Source organism: Chiloscyllium plagiosum, unplaced genomic scaffold, assembly GCF_037043375.1.
Source record: "Chiloscyllium plagiosum isolate Xiang-an unplaced genomic scaffold, Cpla_swu_hap1 HiC_scaffold_45, whole genome shotgun sequence".
Classification (NCBI taxonomy): Eukaryota; Metazoa; Chordata; class Chondrichthyes; order Orectolobiformes; family Hemiscylliidae; genus Chiloscyllium; species Chiloscyllium plagiosum.
The window spans coordinates 13,892,515-13,905,417 of NW_028270183.1; the positions used below are offsets into that span (position 1 = coordinate 13,892,515).

The 12,903-nt window shown below is 45.3% G+C and overlaps 1 protein-coding gene across 1 annotated transcript in view; it reads right to left on the reverse strand.

Annotated features, from left to right (window-relative positions):
* Positions 1-12,903, reverse strand: part of LOC122552448 (G protein-coupled receptor 54-like) — a 34,739-nt gene that overhangs the window by 5,798 nt on the left and 16,038 nt on the right. Inside the window, exons 2-3 of the mRNA XM_043695179.2 lie at positions 2,397-2,521; positions 221-356 (exon numbers count right to left, since the gene is read on the reverse strand). Coding sequence (XP_043551114.2) covers positions 221-356; positions 2,397-2,521 — 261 coding nt within the window. The remainder of the gene's footprint in view (positions 1-220; positions 357-2,396; positions 2,522-12,903) is intronic.

Consider the following 12,903-nt stretch of genomic DNA (forward strand, 5'->3'; position numbering starts at 1 on the left):
CTTCTATCTTCTGTCTTCCTTGACCTTCTGTGTGTCAGTGATGTTGGTTATAGAGTCAGACAGCACAGAAACAGACCCTTTGGTCCAACTAGTCCATGCTGACCATAATCCCAAACTAAACTAGACCCGCCGCCTGCACTTGGCCTATTTCCCTCCAAACGTTTTTTCTTTGTACCCCACCCCAACGTCATGATGTCAATCGATTTTTAGTCACACTCACCGATCCAGATAAGCACACTGACCGCCATCGCTAGCCTCGGAGTACGGTGACGCAGTGACCGGAGAGGGTAAACAGTCGCATAACAACGATCCACGCTCATCGCAGTGAGCGTGATACATGTCGCCTGGACAGTCACCTAAAGCAAAAGACAGAAATGGTGTTGGTGGGATTGCGGGAGGGCAAATAGCAACACTCATTAGGGGTTACATTTGGAGTGGCCTTTGCACTATTAAAGGTGCCTTCTGTGACAATAGTGTGGCTTTAAAAGGTCATTTTGTCCTGGTTTTTTTTCTATAACAGATTGAATGAGAGGCACCGAGCTGTCTGTAAGAAAGTAAACAGCTTGTGAGGCCTTGGGGTTTTTTAAAAAGTTGAAACAATAGAAGCTGACTGGCTGGGTGTGGCCAGCTCTCACAGCCCAGGATTTGTAGGTTTTTTTTTCAGTTTTAGGTTTAGCTTTAGGCAGTTGCTTTTGTGGACTTGAAGTAGTAAAGGTTATCTTTTCCCTCTCTTGGTCACAGCTAGAAGCTGGAGTTTCTCTCTACTGCTGGGTTACGTGTGATACAAATCTATTTTTTCTGAACTTACCTTTTTCCCCAAAGGGTGTGTTGATGGGATGTTACTATATTGGAACAGTGCATCAGTAAAAGTTACTGTATCTGCTCTGGTGCGGCTGCACATGGACTATTGCATACAGTTCTGGTCACCACATTATAGGAAGGATGTGGAAGCATTGGAAAGGGTGCAGGGGAGATTCACCAGGATGTTGCCTGGTGTGAAGGGAAGGTCTAATGAGGAAAGGCTGAGGAACTTGAGGCTGTTTTCATTAGAGAGAAGGTTGAGAGGTGACTTAATAGAGACATATAAGATGATCAGAGGATTAGATAGCGTGGACAGTGAGAGCCTTTTTTTCTTGGATGGTGATGGCTAGCACAAGGAGACATAGCTACAAATTGTGGGGTGATAGATATAGGACAGATGTCAGAGGTAGGTTCTTTATTCAGAGAGTAGTAAGGGTGTGGAATACCCTGCCTGCAACAGTAGTAGACCTGCTAAATTTAAGGGCATTTAAATGGTAAGTGGATAAACAGATGGATGATAATGGAATAGTGTAGATTAGATGGGCTTCAGATTGGTTTCATAGGTCAGCACAATATTGAGGGCCGAAGGGCCTGTACTGCATCATAATGTATCTATGATTCGGTTAACTTTTCCAATAGAGTTAAGTTATTCTAAGTCCTTCTTTCTTTAGTTGTACTTCAATTGCAGTGTTTAAATAAATTCTGTTTTGCTTAACGTCACATTGCATCTGGAATATGGCATTTCACATCTTTAAAATAAGAAAAGGTGAGGGTCGAGGCTAGCTACTTAGAATAGTTTGAGGTGGTTGGTCTGGTCCATAACACATCTCCTTCCTCTTTTTCAAAGGGCCATTAGAACAGTAATTGGCCATCTGCCTGATTTGTATCCTGGTTATTCATGGTATTTCTTGACACCCATTCCCAGTGAAACTTGCAGTGATGAAGGATCAAACCACCTTCCCAAATCAACAGGCATTTTTTGGGAAAGAGTTTCAGATTTCCAATCACATTCTTGTGTGAAGAGGTGCTTCCTGCACTAACTTCAATTTTACAATCGGCTCCCTTTTATATAATCATTCCTCTGCCTCCAAAGGAAATAGTTCTCCCTATGAAATCCTTTAAACCCCACCATCAGATCATCCATCAATCTCCTCTGCGTAAGGGGATACCATCCAAATTTAAGCAATGCACCTTTATAACTTATTAGTCCAACTAAAGCGTTGAATTAGCAGAGTTAGTATTTCTCTGGGATTGAGTATCTATAAAGGATATTGCTGTGGATAAAAGGTCAAAGTTTTGTTTTGCTGTTTATGTTAAGATTTTTCTAAACTTAAGCTTTTTTTCTTTCACATTGTGTTCTTTTGTTCAAGAACACTGGCAGCCTCTTGTGAATATAGATCTTACTATCCATCATGGGAACCAACTGCAAAAAGTAATCCTACGATCTATCACGCTGGGTTTCACTCTGGGATTTCACTTGTTCTGTATTACCACCAGCTTGTAGACCGTATAAACTGAGTCCACCCTGCACATTAGCACAGACCAATCCCAATCCACTGCTAATCGGGGATCAACTAGAGACGGCCACTCATTACCTGCTGTAAGTAGTTAACAAATTTGCACATGAAGTCTCCAAATACCCAGCTGGGCAGTGGATACAGTGTGGCTGTAAATGGAACACAGCATACCAGGAAGATGATGTCTGTCGTAGCCAGATTTGCTGGAAATACAAAAAGAAAAAATGTCAGTCTCTTAGTCTTCAATGCTTTGGAATTGTAGCAGACTACACTGTTCTTCAAAACAGAGGGAAACATAGAGAAAAGAACTAAAGCTCTCCCTTCATGTGGAGGTGGGATATTGGGTGTAGAACCTGTGCTCTCTGTCACACGCTGCCCTTTCTATCCCGGGATGGATGGGAGGACAATATTCCTGTTTGTGAAGTCCTGCACAGCATGAAAGCATCTCCTAATCTACCATCCAACTTCACCCTGAATGAAATTGGTTACGCTGACGAACGGTCATATTTGGACCGAGGAGTGGTTTACTTCAGATGAAGCATGACCCAGGGAGGGAAATAATGAAAGAATAAATCAAAGAGTCCAATCATTCAGCAGTAATATATCCTACGGCACTTTTCTGAAGACGAGCAGTGTGGTGTACTTGCCAATGCTGTTCTCTTATTTCACACAGTCAATAGTACAGCAATATGCCTTTAAGAAACATGCTCATGATATTATCACTGTGTGCTCTGAAGGGCTCATACCTCATTGTACTCCAGTATCACATGAAGCCTCTCACTCTACTGGAAGCACACTCCTTGTTGTAAGCTAGTGGCTTAATATTAGCCCAGACACTTATGTGCCTGAGGAATGAAATGTTGGTTAGCTGTAACAAATGTCTGTTGGCTTCATCAATACCAGAATAAACAGATACACATATGTTATTCCATGTCAAATACAACACCCTGATGAAGACAAACTCAAACTAATTGCCCTGATCAACATTCACTCTCAAGCAATACCAAAACAGATATTATTCACCTCACAGCAAGATTCCACACATGTACAAATCGAATGCCACATTTATTTATCTGACAGTGTTTACATTTCCAATGTAACATTTTGCTAATTTGGTACACTGGGATGTCCTGTGGAAGTGAAAAGAGGTATATAAATGCAAGTTCTCTTGAAGACTCTGGAATAATTTAAGAAATGGTCCTGTAGTGTCATGGGTTGGATGGATAGTTCAGGATGGGTTAAAAGGACTTCATCTTCTGTAAGTATTCAACTTGATCACGTTTCTGATATTTTTCCACACACTACTCCACCCCCTAACGAAAGCATTTTCTTTTAAAAACACCCAACATTTTGCCACTTTTATGAATTTATGTCATGTTCTCCCCTCCATCCTTTCATGGTTAGATTGTGCCAAGTAACATTGAGGGATAACCGGGATCAAAGAGATCATTCGAGTCAGTTGTTGGCTGTTAATGTTGAGGGATGTTCATAATTTTCCTTTAGATTCAAAAACTTCAAAGAAGAGATTTTGCTTTTTTTTAACACCTGTGACGCCGCGTTTGTAAGTAAATAGTTTTATTCTGCACTGAACAGGTAAACTTTCTTGCAATGAGGTAAAAGATTTTCATTCATCACCACAAAAGTATCAAGGAACCTTTTACAATTGATTCCCAGAACAGTGTAAATGACACATAGGACATGATCATAAATCACACAGTGCTGAGAGCTTTGATTAAATTAATGCAATTGGACTCCAAAAGCACACAATAACTGCAATGTCCCCAGGAGATAACATTAAACATCAGTCAATATCCAATAAATTACCATCGATCCAAATGCCTCTCATGTTAATTCTTATTAATTCTGATATTTCATGTTCCATCTGCCGTGGGACTCTGGGACTAGGGCTGTAAACTGCCAAATCGGGACCAGGCCACTCAGAAATAATGAAATATTTCTTTACACAACCCTCTTCCTCGAAATGGTGTAGATGCTGGATCTGTTGTTCATTTTACTTCTGAGATAGAGGAACTTTTGTTACACCAAATGTATTAAGGGACGTGGGCCAAAGGCTAACGGAGTTATGCTATAGAGCAACCATGATCTTACTGAATAGCAGAATAGGCTTGAGGGGCTGAATGGCCTAGAACATAGATCATAGAAGAATACAGCACAGTACAGGCCCTTCGGCCCTCGATGTTGCGTCGATCCAAGCCCACCTAACCTACACCAGCCCACTACCCTCCATATGTCTATCCAATGCCCGTTTCAATGCCCATAAAGAGGGAGAGTCCACCACTGCTACTGGCAGGGCATTCCATGAACTCACGACTCGCTGAGTAAAGAACCTACCCCTAACATCTGTCCTATACCTACCACCCCTTAATTTATAGCTATGCCCCCTCGTAATAGCTGACTCCATACGTGGAAAAAGATTCTCACTGTCGACCCTATCTAAACCCCTAATCATCTTGTACACCTCTATCAAGTCACCCCTAAACCTTCTTTTCTCAATGAAAACAACCCCAAGTGCCTCAGCCTTTCCTCATACGATCTTCCTACCATACCAGGCAACATCCTGGTAAACCTCCTCTGCACCCGTTCCAGTGCCTCCACATCCTTCCTATAGTATGGGGACCAAAACTGCACACAATACTCCAGATGCGGCCGCACCAGAGTCTTATACAACTGCAACATGACCTCAGGACTCCGGAACTCAATTCCTCTACCAATAAAAGCCAGTACGCCATATGCCTTCTTCACCGCACTATTTACCTGGGTGGCAACTTTCAAAGATCTGTGTACATGGACACCAAGATCCCTCTGCTCATCCACACTACCAAGTATCCGACCGTTAGCCCAGTACCCCATCTTTTTGTTACTCTTACCAAAGTGAATCACCTCACACTTACCTACATTGAACTCCATTTGCCACCTTTCTGCCCAGTTCTGCAGCTTATCTATATCCCACTGTAACCTGCCACATCCTTCCTCACTGTCTACAACTCCTCCGACTTTCGTATCATCCGCAAACTTGCTCACCCAACCTTCTAGCCCCTCCTCCAGGTCATTTATAAAAATGACAAACAGCAATGGTCCCAAAACAGATCCTTGCGGAACACCGCTAGTGACGGCACTCCAAGATGAACCTTTACCATCAACTGCTACCCTCTGTCTTCTTCCAGCCAGCCAATTCCTAATCCAAACCTCCAACTCACCCTCAATGCCATATCTCCATATTTTTTGAAGTAGCCTACCATGGGGAACCTTATCAAACGCCTTACTAAAATCCATATATACCACATCTACCGCTTTCCCCTCGTCCACCTCCTTAGTCACCTTCTCAAAGAATTCAATAAGGTTTGTGAGGCACGACCTGCCCTTCACAAAACCATGCTGACTATCCTTGATCACATTATTCCTATCCAGATGTTCATAAATCCTATCCCTTACAATTCTCTCTAAGACTTTGCCCACAACAGAAGTGAGACTCACCGGCCTATAGTTACTAGGGTTATCCCTACTCCCCTTCTTGAACAAGGGAACCACATTTGCTATCCTCCAGTCTTCTGGCACTACTCCTGTAGACAACGAGGACATAAAAATCAAGGCCAATAGCGCTGCAATCTCCTCCCTTGCTTCCCAGAGAATCCTAGGATAAATGCCATCAGGCCCAGGGGACTTATCTATTTTCACCCTTTCCAGAATTTCTTCCTACATACCTCAAAGCCATTCATTCTACTTAATTGTGACTCAGTATTCACATCGGCAACAATGTCCTATTCCTGAGTGAATACTGATGAAAAGTATTTATTCAGTGTCTCCCCAATCTCTTCAGCCTCCACACGCAACTTCCCACTACTATCCTTGACTGGACCTATTCCTACCCTAGTCATTCTTTTATCCCTGACATACCTATAGAAAGCCTTTGGGTTTTCCCTAATCCTACCAACTAAGGACCTTTCATGTCCCCTCCTTGCTGCTCTTAGCTCTCTCTTCAGGTCCTTCCTGGCTACCTTATAACTCTCAATCGCCCCAATTGAACCTACACGCCTCATCTTTACATAGGCCACCCTCTTCCATTTAACAAGGGATTCCAATTCCTGTTCCTACTTGTGGAAGACTCTCCTGCAATAATCAGTAAATGGTGTGTCACTGTTCACTTAGGGAGTCTGTGTTGCTGTGGGAATCATGTATTGTTTGGGTGTCGCTGGCTAGGCAGCATTTATTGCCCATCCCTAATTGCCCAGAGGGCAGTTTAAGAGTCAACCACATTACTGTGGGTCTGGAGTAACATGTAGGCCAGACCAGGTAAGGATAGCAGCTTTGTTCCGTAAAGGACATGACTGAACCAGATGGAGTTTAACCTGAAACATCAGCTCTTAATTCCAGACTTTTATTGCATTAATCAGAGCGGATTCGAATCCAGGTTCGCAGAACATTACCTGAGTTGCTGGATTAACAGTCCAGCGATAATACCATTAGGCCATTACCTCCCATGCATGTGGTAGCCTGGAGCTACAGACAGTGTCAGTAGAGGCTCCGAGGTTGTCTCTATCATGTGATAGATCAGGAATCTCTCCTGCTCTTCCTGTCTGCTATTGCCATTGTGTTAGAAGGATTCACAGAAGCTGTTATCCAACCTATTTGGCCCCACTCCTCCCTTGGCCGTCGAGTCCTGGATTGGAACCCGAACCCGGAGCTTAGGCTCAGTGGGAGAAATGCTGTCCACAAAACGCCTAACCAAAATCAGTTGGTGCCAACTTCATTAAGAATGGGAGCAGTTCTCTAGAAAGGGAATAAAAGGAGATGGCAGGGGCTCGAATCAAGGTACAAATTAGCCATGCTCTCCCACAGTGTGCAACATGCTTAATCCAGATATTGTGTAAAGTTGCCATTTGGCCCATTGAATCTGCACCTACCCTCTGAAGAACCTCTCACCTCGACCCACCCCCAATTTCCCATGGCTAATCCACCTAGCCTGCACCTCCCTTGGCACTATGGGAAATTTAGCACAGCCAATCACTCTAACCTACACATCTTTGGACTGTGGGAGGAAACTCGAGCACCCAGACAACAGGGAGAATATGTAAACTCCACACAGACAGTCGCTCGAGGGTGGAATTGAACCCGGGTCCCTGGCGCTGTGAGGCAGCAGTGCTAACCACTGAGCCTTTGTGCCACCTAAAGAGGCTCTCACTCGAGTCCTGCTCCTCTGCCAATTGCTCTCAAAGATTTTACTCTGTAGACAACCTATCAGTCCAACTAGCTACTTTCACTTGACTTCACAATTTGCCTCAGAATTGATGGGAGGAATCATAGAACCCCTACAGTGTGGAAACAGGCCACTCTGCCCAACAAGTCCATACTGACCCTCCAAAGAGTAATGCACCCAGATCCATTCCCCTACCCTATTACTCAACATTTGCCCCTGACTAATGCATCTAACCTGGACACTATGGGTAATTTACCACAGCCAACTGCACATCATTGGACTGTGAGAGGAAACCGTAGCATCCGAAGGAAACCCACGCAGACACGGGGAGAACGTGCAAACTCCACACAGACAGTCGCCCGAGGTGGGAATCGAACCCGGGTCCTTGGCACTGTGAGGCAGCAGTGCTAACCACAGTGCCGCCCCCAAATGATGTCTACGTTTGACCACAGAATAATGAGCTGATGCCTGGTTCCGAACTGTGGTCTCACCTTGGGCTCCACATCCAGCTGGTTCCTTCTTATGGATTTCAGCACCACCATGCGACGAGAGTCCGACCTTGTGGTTAAAGGTGCTGGGGAAGGCACTAGCTACATTCAGCACACCTGGACCTCGAGTTGAGGGGACAGTCTGTTCAGCGTTTCTCTTGCTGAATATCAGTTTCAGGGACTTGTGGTTCACCCCTACACTCTGGGTGACCGTTTGTCTGGTGTGACAACTTTCTCAATGAAACAGAATGCTGCAAAGCCATGTGATTACGTGATGTGGTGGCATGATCACGTGATAGAGAGGCGTGAACACGTGACATAGTGGCGTGATCATGTGATGTAGTAGCATGATCGCACCCCAAACCTCCCTCTCTGCTCTTTTGACCTGAAATGACACAGGCCACAGGTACTTTGAGCAAGGTCGAGAGCTGATTTTTGATTTTCCTGGGAGAGTCATGTCTTCCTGACTTTGCAGCCCAGTAGCACGAGGTGTAAAGGATGGTGAGGGGCTCCGAGCCAATGACTTCATGGAGAAAGAGCATAGGCATTAGAATGGACACACACACACATATCAGCCTGTGGGGTGAATTTGTATTTGCAGAATTACATTTTACTTTGCTCAAAAACTGCATGAATCCATGTGAGATTCTGTAAATCTGTTTTTTTAGATTAGAATCAGTCTGAACATTGTGACACAGACAGCCTCACAGGGAATTAACACCTTTATCTGGGCCGACATGACACCAATTGTTAAAGTGCACCTGAGAATGTAACTTTTTAAAAAGAGTTCTGCGATTCAAATATGAAAGAACTGAAACCAACATGATCATTCGAAAAGATGAGAGACTTTAACAATCTGAGTCCTTTTCAATATATGATTTCAGTTACATCACACTGTAAATTTTTGCTATAAATTCTGTGTCTCACAATCTTATTCTCCACAACTGCCTGATGAAGGAGCAGCCCTCCGAAAGCTAGTGCTTCCAATTAAACCTGTTGGACTATAACCTGGTGTTGTGTGATTTGTAACTTTGTACACCCCAGTCCAACACTAGCATCTCCAAATCATTTAGAATTCCTGTCAGCAACATCTCATCAAAATTGACCTTAAAATTGGGACGGGGTTTCCCCTTTTGTCTTAAAGGTCCTTTTGCTTCCCGTCACCTCCCTCAGGTACGTCAGTCAGGAACCTTCCAGTACCCTGGAAGAGGGAAAAGGTCAGGGATACAATGAGTGGGCGGCACGGTGGCATAGTGGTTAGCACTGCTGCCTCACAGCGCCTGAGACCCGGGTTCAATTCCCGCCTCAGGCGACTGACTGTGTGGAGTTTGCACGTTCTCCCCGTGTCTGCGTGGGTTTCCTCCGGGTGCTCCGGTTTCCTCCCACAGTCCAAAGATGTGCAGGGTCAGGTGAATTGGCCATGCTAAATTGCCCGTAGTGTTAGGTAAGGGGTAAATGTAGGGGTATGGGTGGGTTTCGCTTCGGCGGGTCGGTGTGGACTTGTTGGGCCGAAGGGCCTGTTTCCATACTGTAATGTAATGAAATCTTGGTCTGCTGTGGTCAGCAGTGGTCAGAGAAAGGTTGGGACAAATCCCCACTCAGAGAAAATACCATTCTAGGTCAGGCCAGTGTGGGGAAGGTCACTGCTCACTTAGGAAGCAACCTTGGAAGGCTCCTCAGTAAAAAGTGTCGCCATCTTCCATTTTCTTTGAGATGGAAGGTTATATTGGGCTCAGTTCAATTTATTGAATCTCTGCAGTGTGGAAACAGGCCATTTGGCCCAACAAGTCCACACCAACCCTCTGAAGAGTAACCCACCCAGATCCATTCCTCTACATTTACCCCTGACTCATGCACCTAACCGACACATCCCTGGATACTATGGGCAATTCAGCATAGCCATCCACCTGATCTGCACATCTTTGGACTGTGGGAGGAAACCGGAGCAGCCGGAGGAAACTCACACAGACACAGAGAGAACGTGCAAACTCCACACAGTCAGTCGCCTGAGGCTGGAATCAAACCTGGGTTTCTGGCGTTGAGAGGCAGAAGTGTTAACCACTGAGCCACCGAGCCACTCAATGGTCTAAAAGCCTCCAAATTATAATAAGGACTTAAAGGAATCGCATTTAATAGCATCTTCCGTGACCACAGCACTTTACAATGGAATGAAGTATTTCTGAAGTGCATCACTGGTGTAGCACAGGAACAGCGGGAGCCAATTAGCACACAGCAAGCTCCAGCAAACAGCACCAATGACCAGATGATCAGTGTTGCCCACTCATCCGGACACTGGGAGAACTTCCACCTTCGTTCTGAGGTTGACTGATGACCAGGAAAGTAACTGGAACCAACCATTTCAGTCTGGAAATGATTCAGGAACGAAGCAGCCTATGTGATAGGTGCCCCATCCACCAGGTGACACTTTCACTCTGTCCCCGCCACCATAAGACACAGGAGTGGAAGTAAGGCCATTCAGCCCATCAAGTCCACTCCACCATTCAATCATGGCTGATGGGCATTTCAACCCCACTTACCCGCACTCTCCCTGTATCCCTTAATTCCTTGCGAGATTAAGAATGTATCACTCCTGCAGCAGCAGTGCCTGCCATATACCAGATTGTATTGAGCAACTCCCCAAGAATCTCTCGACATCACCTTCTGAAGCTGGGGCACCACCACTGGGAAGGGCAGCAGATACATGGGAGCACGGTGCCTGCGAGTCCCCCTTCAAGCCACTCACCATCCTGGATAGGAACTCCGTCTCCGTCAATGCTGCGCGGGAAGGACAGCCACCCGGAAGGTGTTTTCTCAACAACTGGAAAGCAGAAACGTTGTCTTCTGGTTCCTGAAACCACTGCAGCTCACAGCCCTCAGAGGGGTGTGTGGGATCAGGAAACATTAGAGGGACCAGAGATCGCCACTCCTTCAGTGGCGCTGTCTCAAGATCCTGGGACTCACTGCCTAACAGCATGGACGGTACAGTCTCTCCAAACCACATGGAGTGCAACAATTCAAGATGGCAGCTCACCCACCACCTTCCCAAGGGGCTTTGGGATACAGGATGAGTGCCAGCAATACCCACATCTCATGAAGAAATTGCCTTCCTTTCCAACACAGAACTTTCCCTTTCTTTCTTCCTATTCCTGTCTCTCTACACATCTCAACCCCATTCTCTAATTACTACCCGTACTGATGAAAGGACAAATCTCAACAAAGACTGCCTGAACTGCTGACCATTTCTGGTATTTCTTACTGTCTTTGGACTTAGAGTGGCATCGTGGCTCAGTGGTTAGCACTGCTGCCTCACAGCACCTGGGTACCAGATTCAATTCCAGTCTTGGGTGACTGTCTGCATAGAGTTTGCACATTCGCTCTGTGCGTGGGTTTACTCTGGTTTCCTCCCACTATTCAAAGATGTGCAGGGTAGGTGGATTGGCCATGCTAAATTGCTCATAGTGTGCAGGCTAGGTGAGTTAGCCATGGGAAATGTGGGGTCATAGGAATGGGGTAGAATGCTCTTCAGAGGGTTGGTGTGGGGATACTGTGAACGCCATATTGCCTGTTAAGTATAACAATAGCAATGGGACGGCATGGTGGCTCAGTAGTACCGCTGCTTCCTTACAGCGCCTGGGACCCAGATTCCAGCCTCGGGTGACTGTCTGCTTGTACATTCTCCCCGTGTCTGGTGGGTGTGCTCCCGTTTCCTCCCACACTCACAAAGATGTGCAGATGATTCAAATTAGGTGACTCAGTGTTCAGGGATGTGTAGGTTAGCTGCATCAGTCAGGGGTAAATATAGGGTAGGAGCACTGGGTCTGGGTGGCACGGTGGCTCAGTGGTTAGCACTGCAGCCTCACAGCACCAGGGACCCAGGTTCAATTCCAATCTCGCGTGATTGTCAGTGTGGAGTTTGCACATTCTCCCAGTGTCTGTGTGGGTTTTCCTCCCACAGTCCAAAGATGTGCAGCTCAGGTGAATTGGCCATGCTAAATTGCCCACAGTGTTAGGTGCATTAGTCAGAGGGGAATGGGTCTGGGTGGGTTACTCTTCGGAGGGTCGGGTGGACTTGTTGGGCTGAAGGGCCTGTTTTCACACTGTAGGGAATCTAATCTAGTAGCAAGCATTACCTGTCCCACAAAAAAAAAAGCCTACCTAATCTGTGGTAAGCAGGAAGGCTTGAATAGTTTTATGAATTTTTTAGCTTATTACTTTCCAAAACGTTGGTTAACATCAAACGATAACTGCCAGAAACACCACAGTTAAATTTAATGTCCTCCAGATATTCAAATTTTCACCACCTCTTACACAAAAAAAGGAATGTTTGCTCTGAGTTTGCATTATAATATATACCGTGTTTGCGAGTCAGATGGAGTGGATTACAAATATCATCTTTGAGCTCTGGGACGTGCATTCAAATCTATCTCATTTTGATTGGATTAAGATCTTTTCTCTCTGATCATTACTGGAAGTCTAAGTAGAATCAATTTGCCCATTTTCTACCACTAGAGAAGGATTAGTATTATGAAAGTGCTGCTGTTGGTTCCAGTTGGCTCTTCATAAATGTATTTGTTGAGTATCTTAGAGTTGTGAATGCAATGCAGCTACTGAACTACTTTACTTTCAATGTCACAAAGAGTACAGTTACATTGCATGTTGGTGTCAATTCGCAGAGGGCAAAACTCCCATGAATCAGAAGCTCTGGGTTCAAGACACACAGCAGGATCATAGCTTTAAAACAAAAATCAAAGTTGATACTGCATGGTAGTGCTGAGAGACTGCTGCACTGTCTGAGACATCTGGAGAGAGATGCACTGGTTCCTGTTGAGATACATGATGCAGGACTCTGTGCTCTACAGGCTGTTCCCCGGGACGCACACTG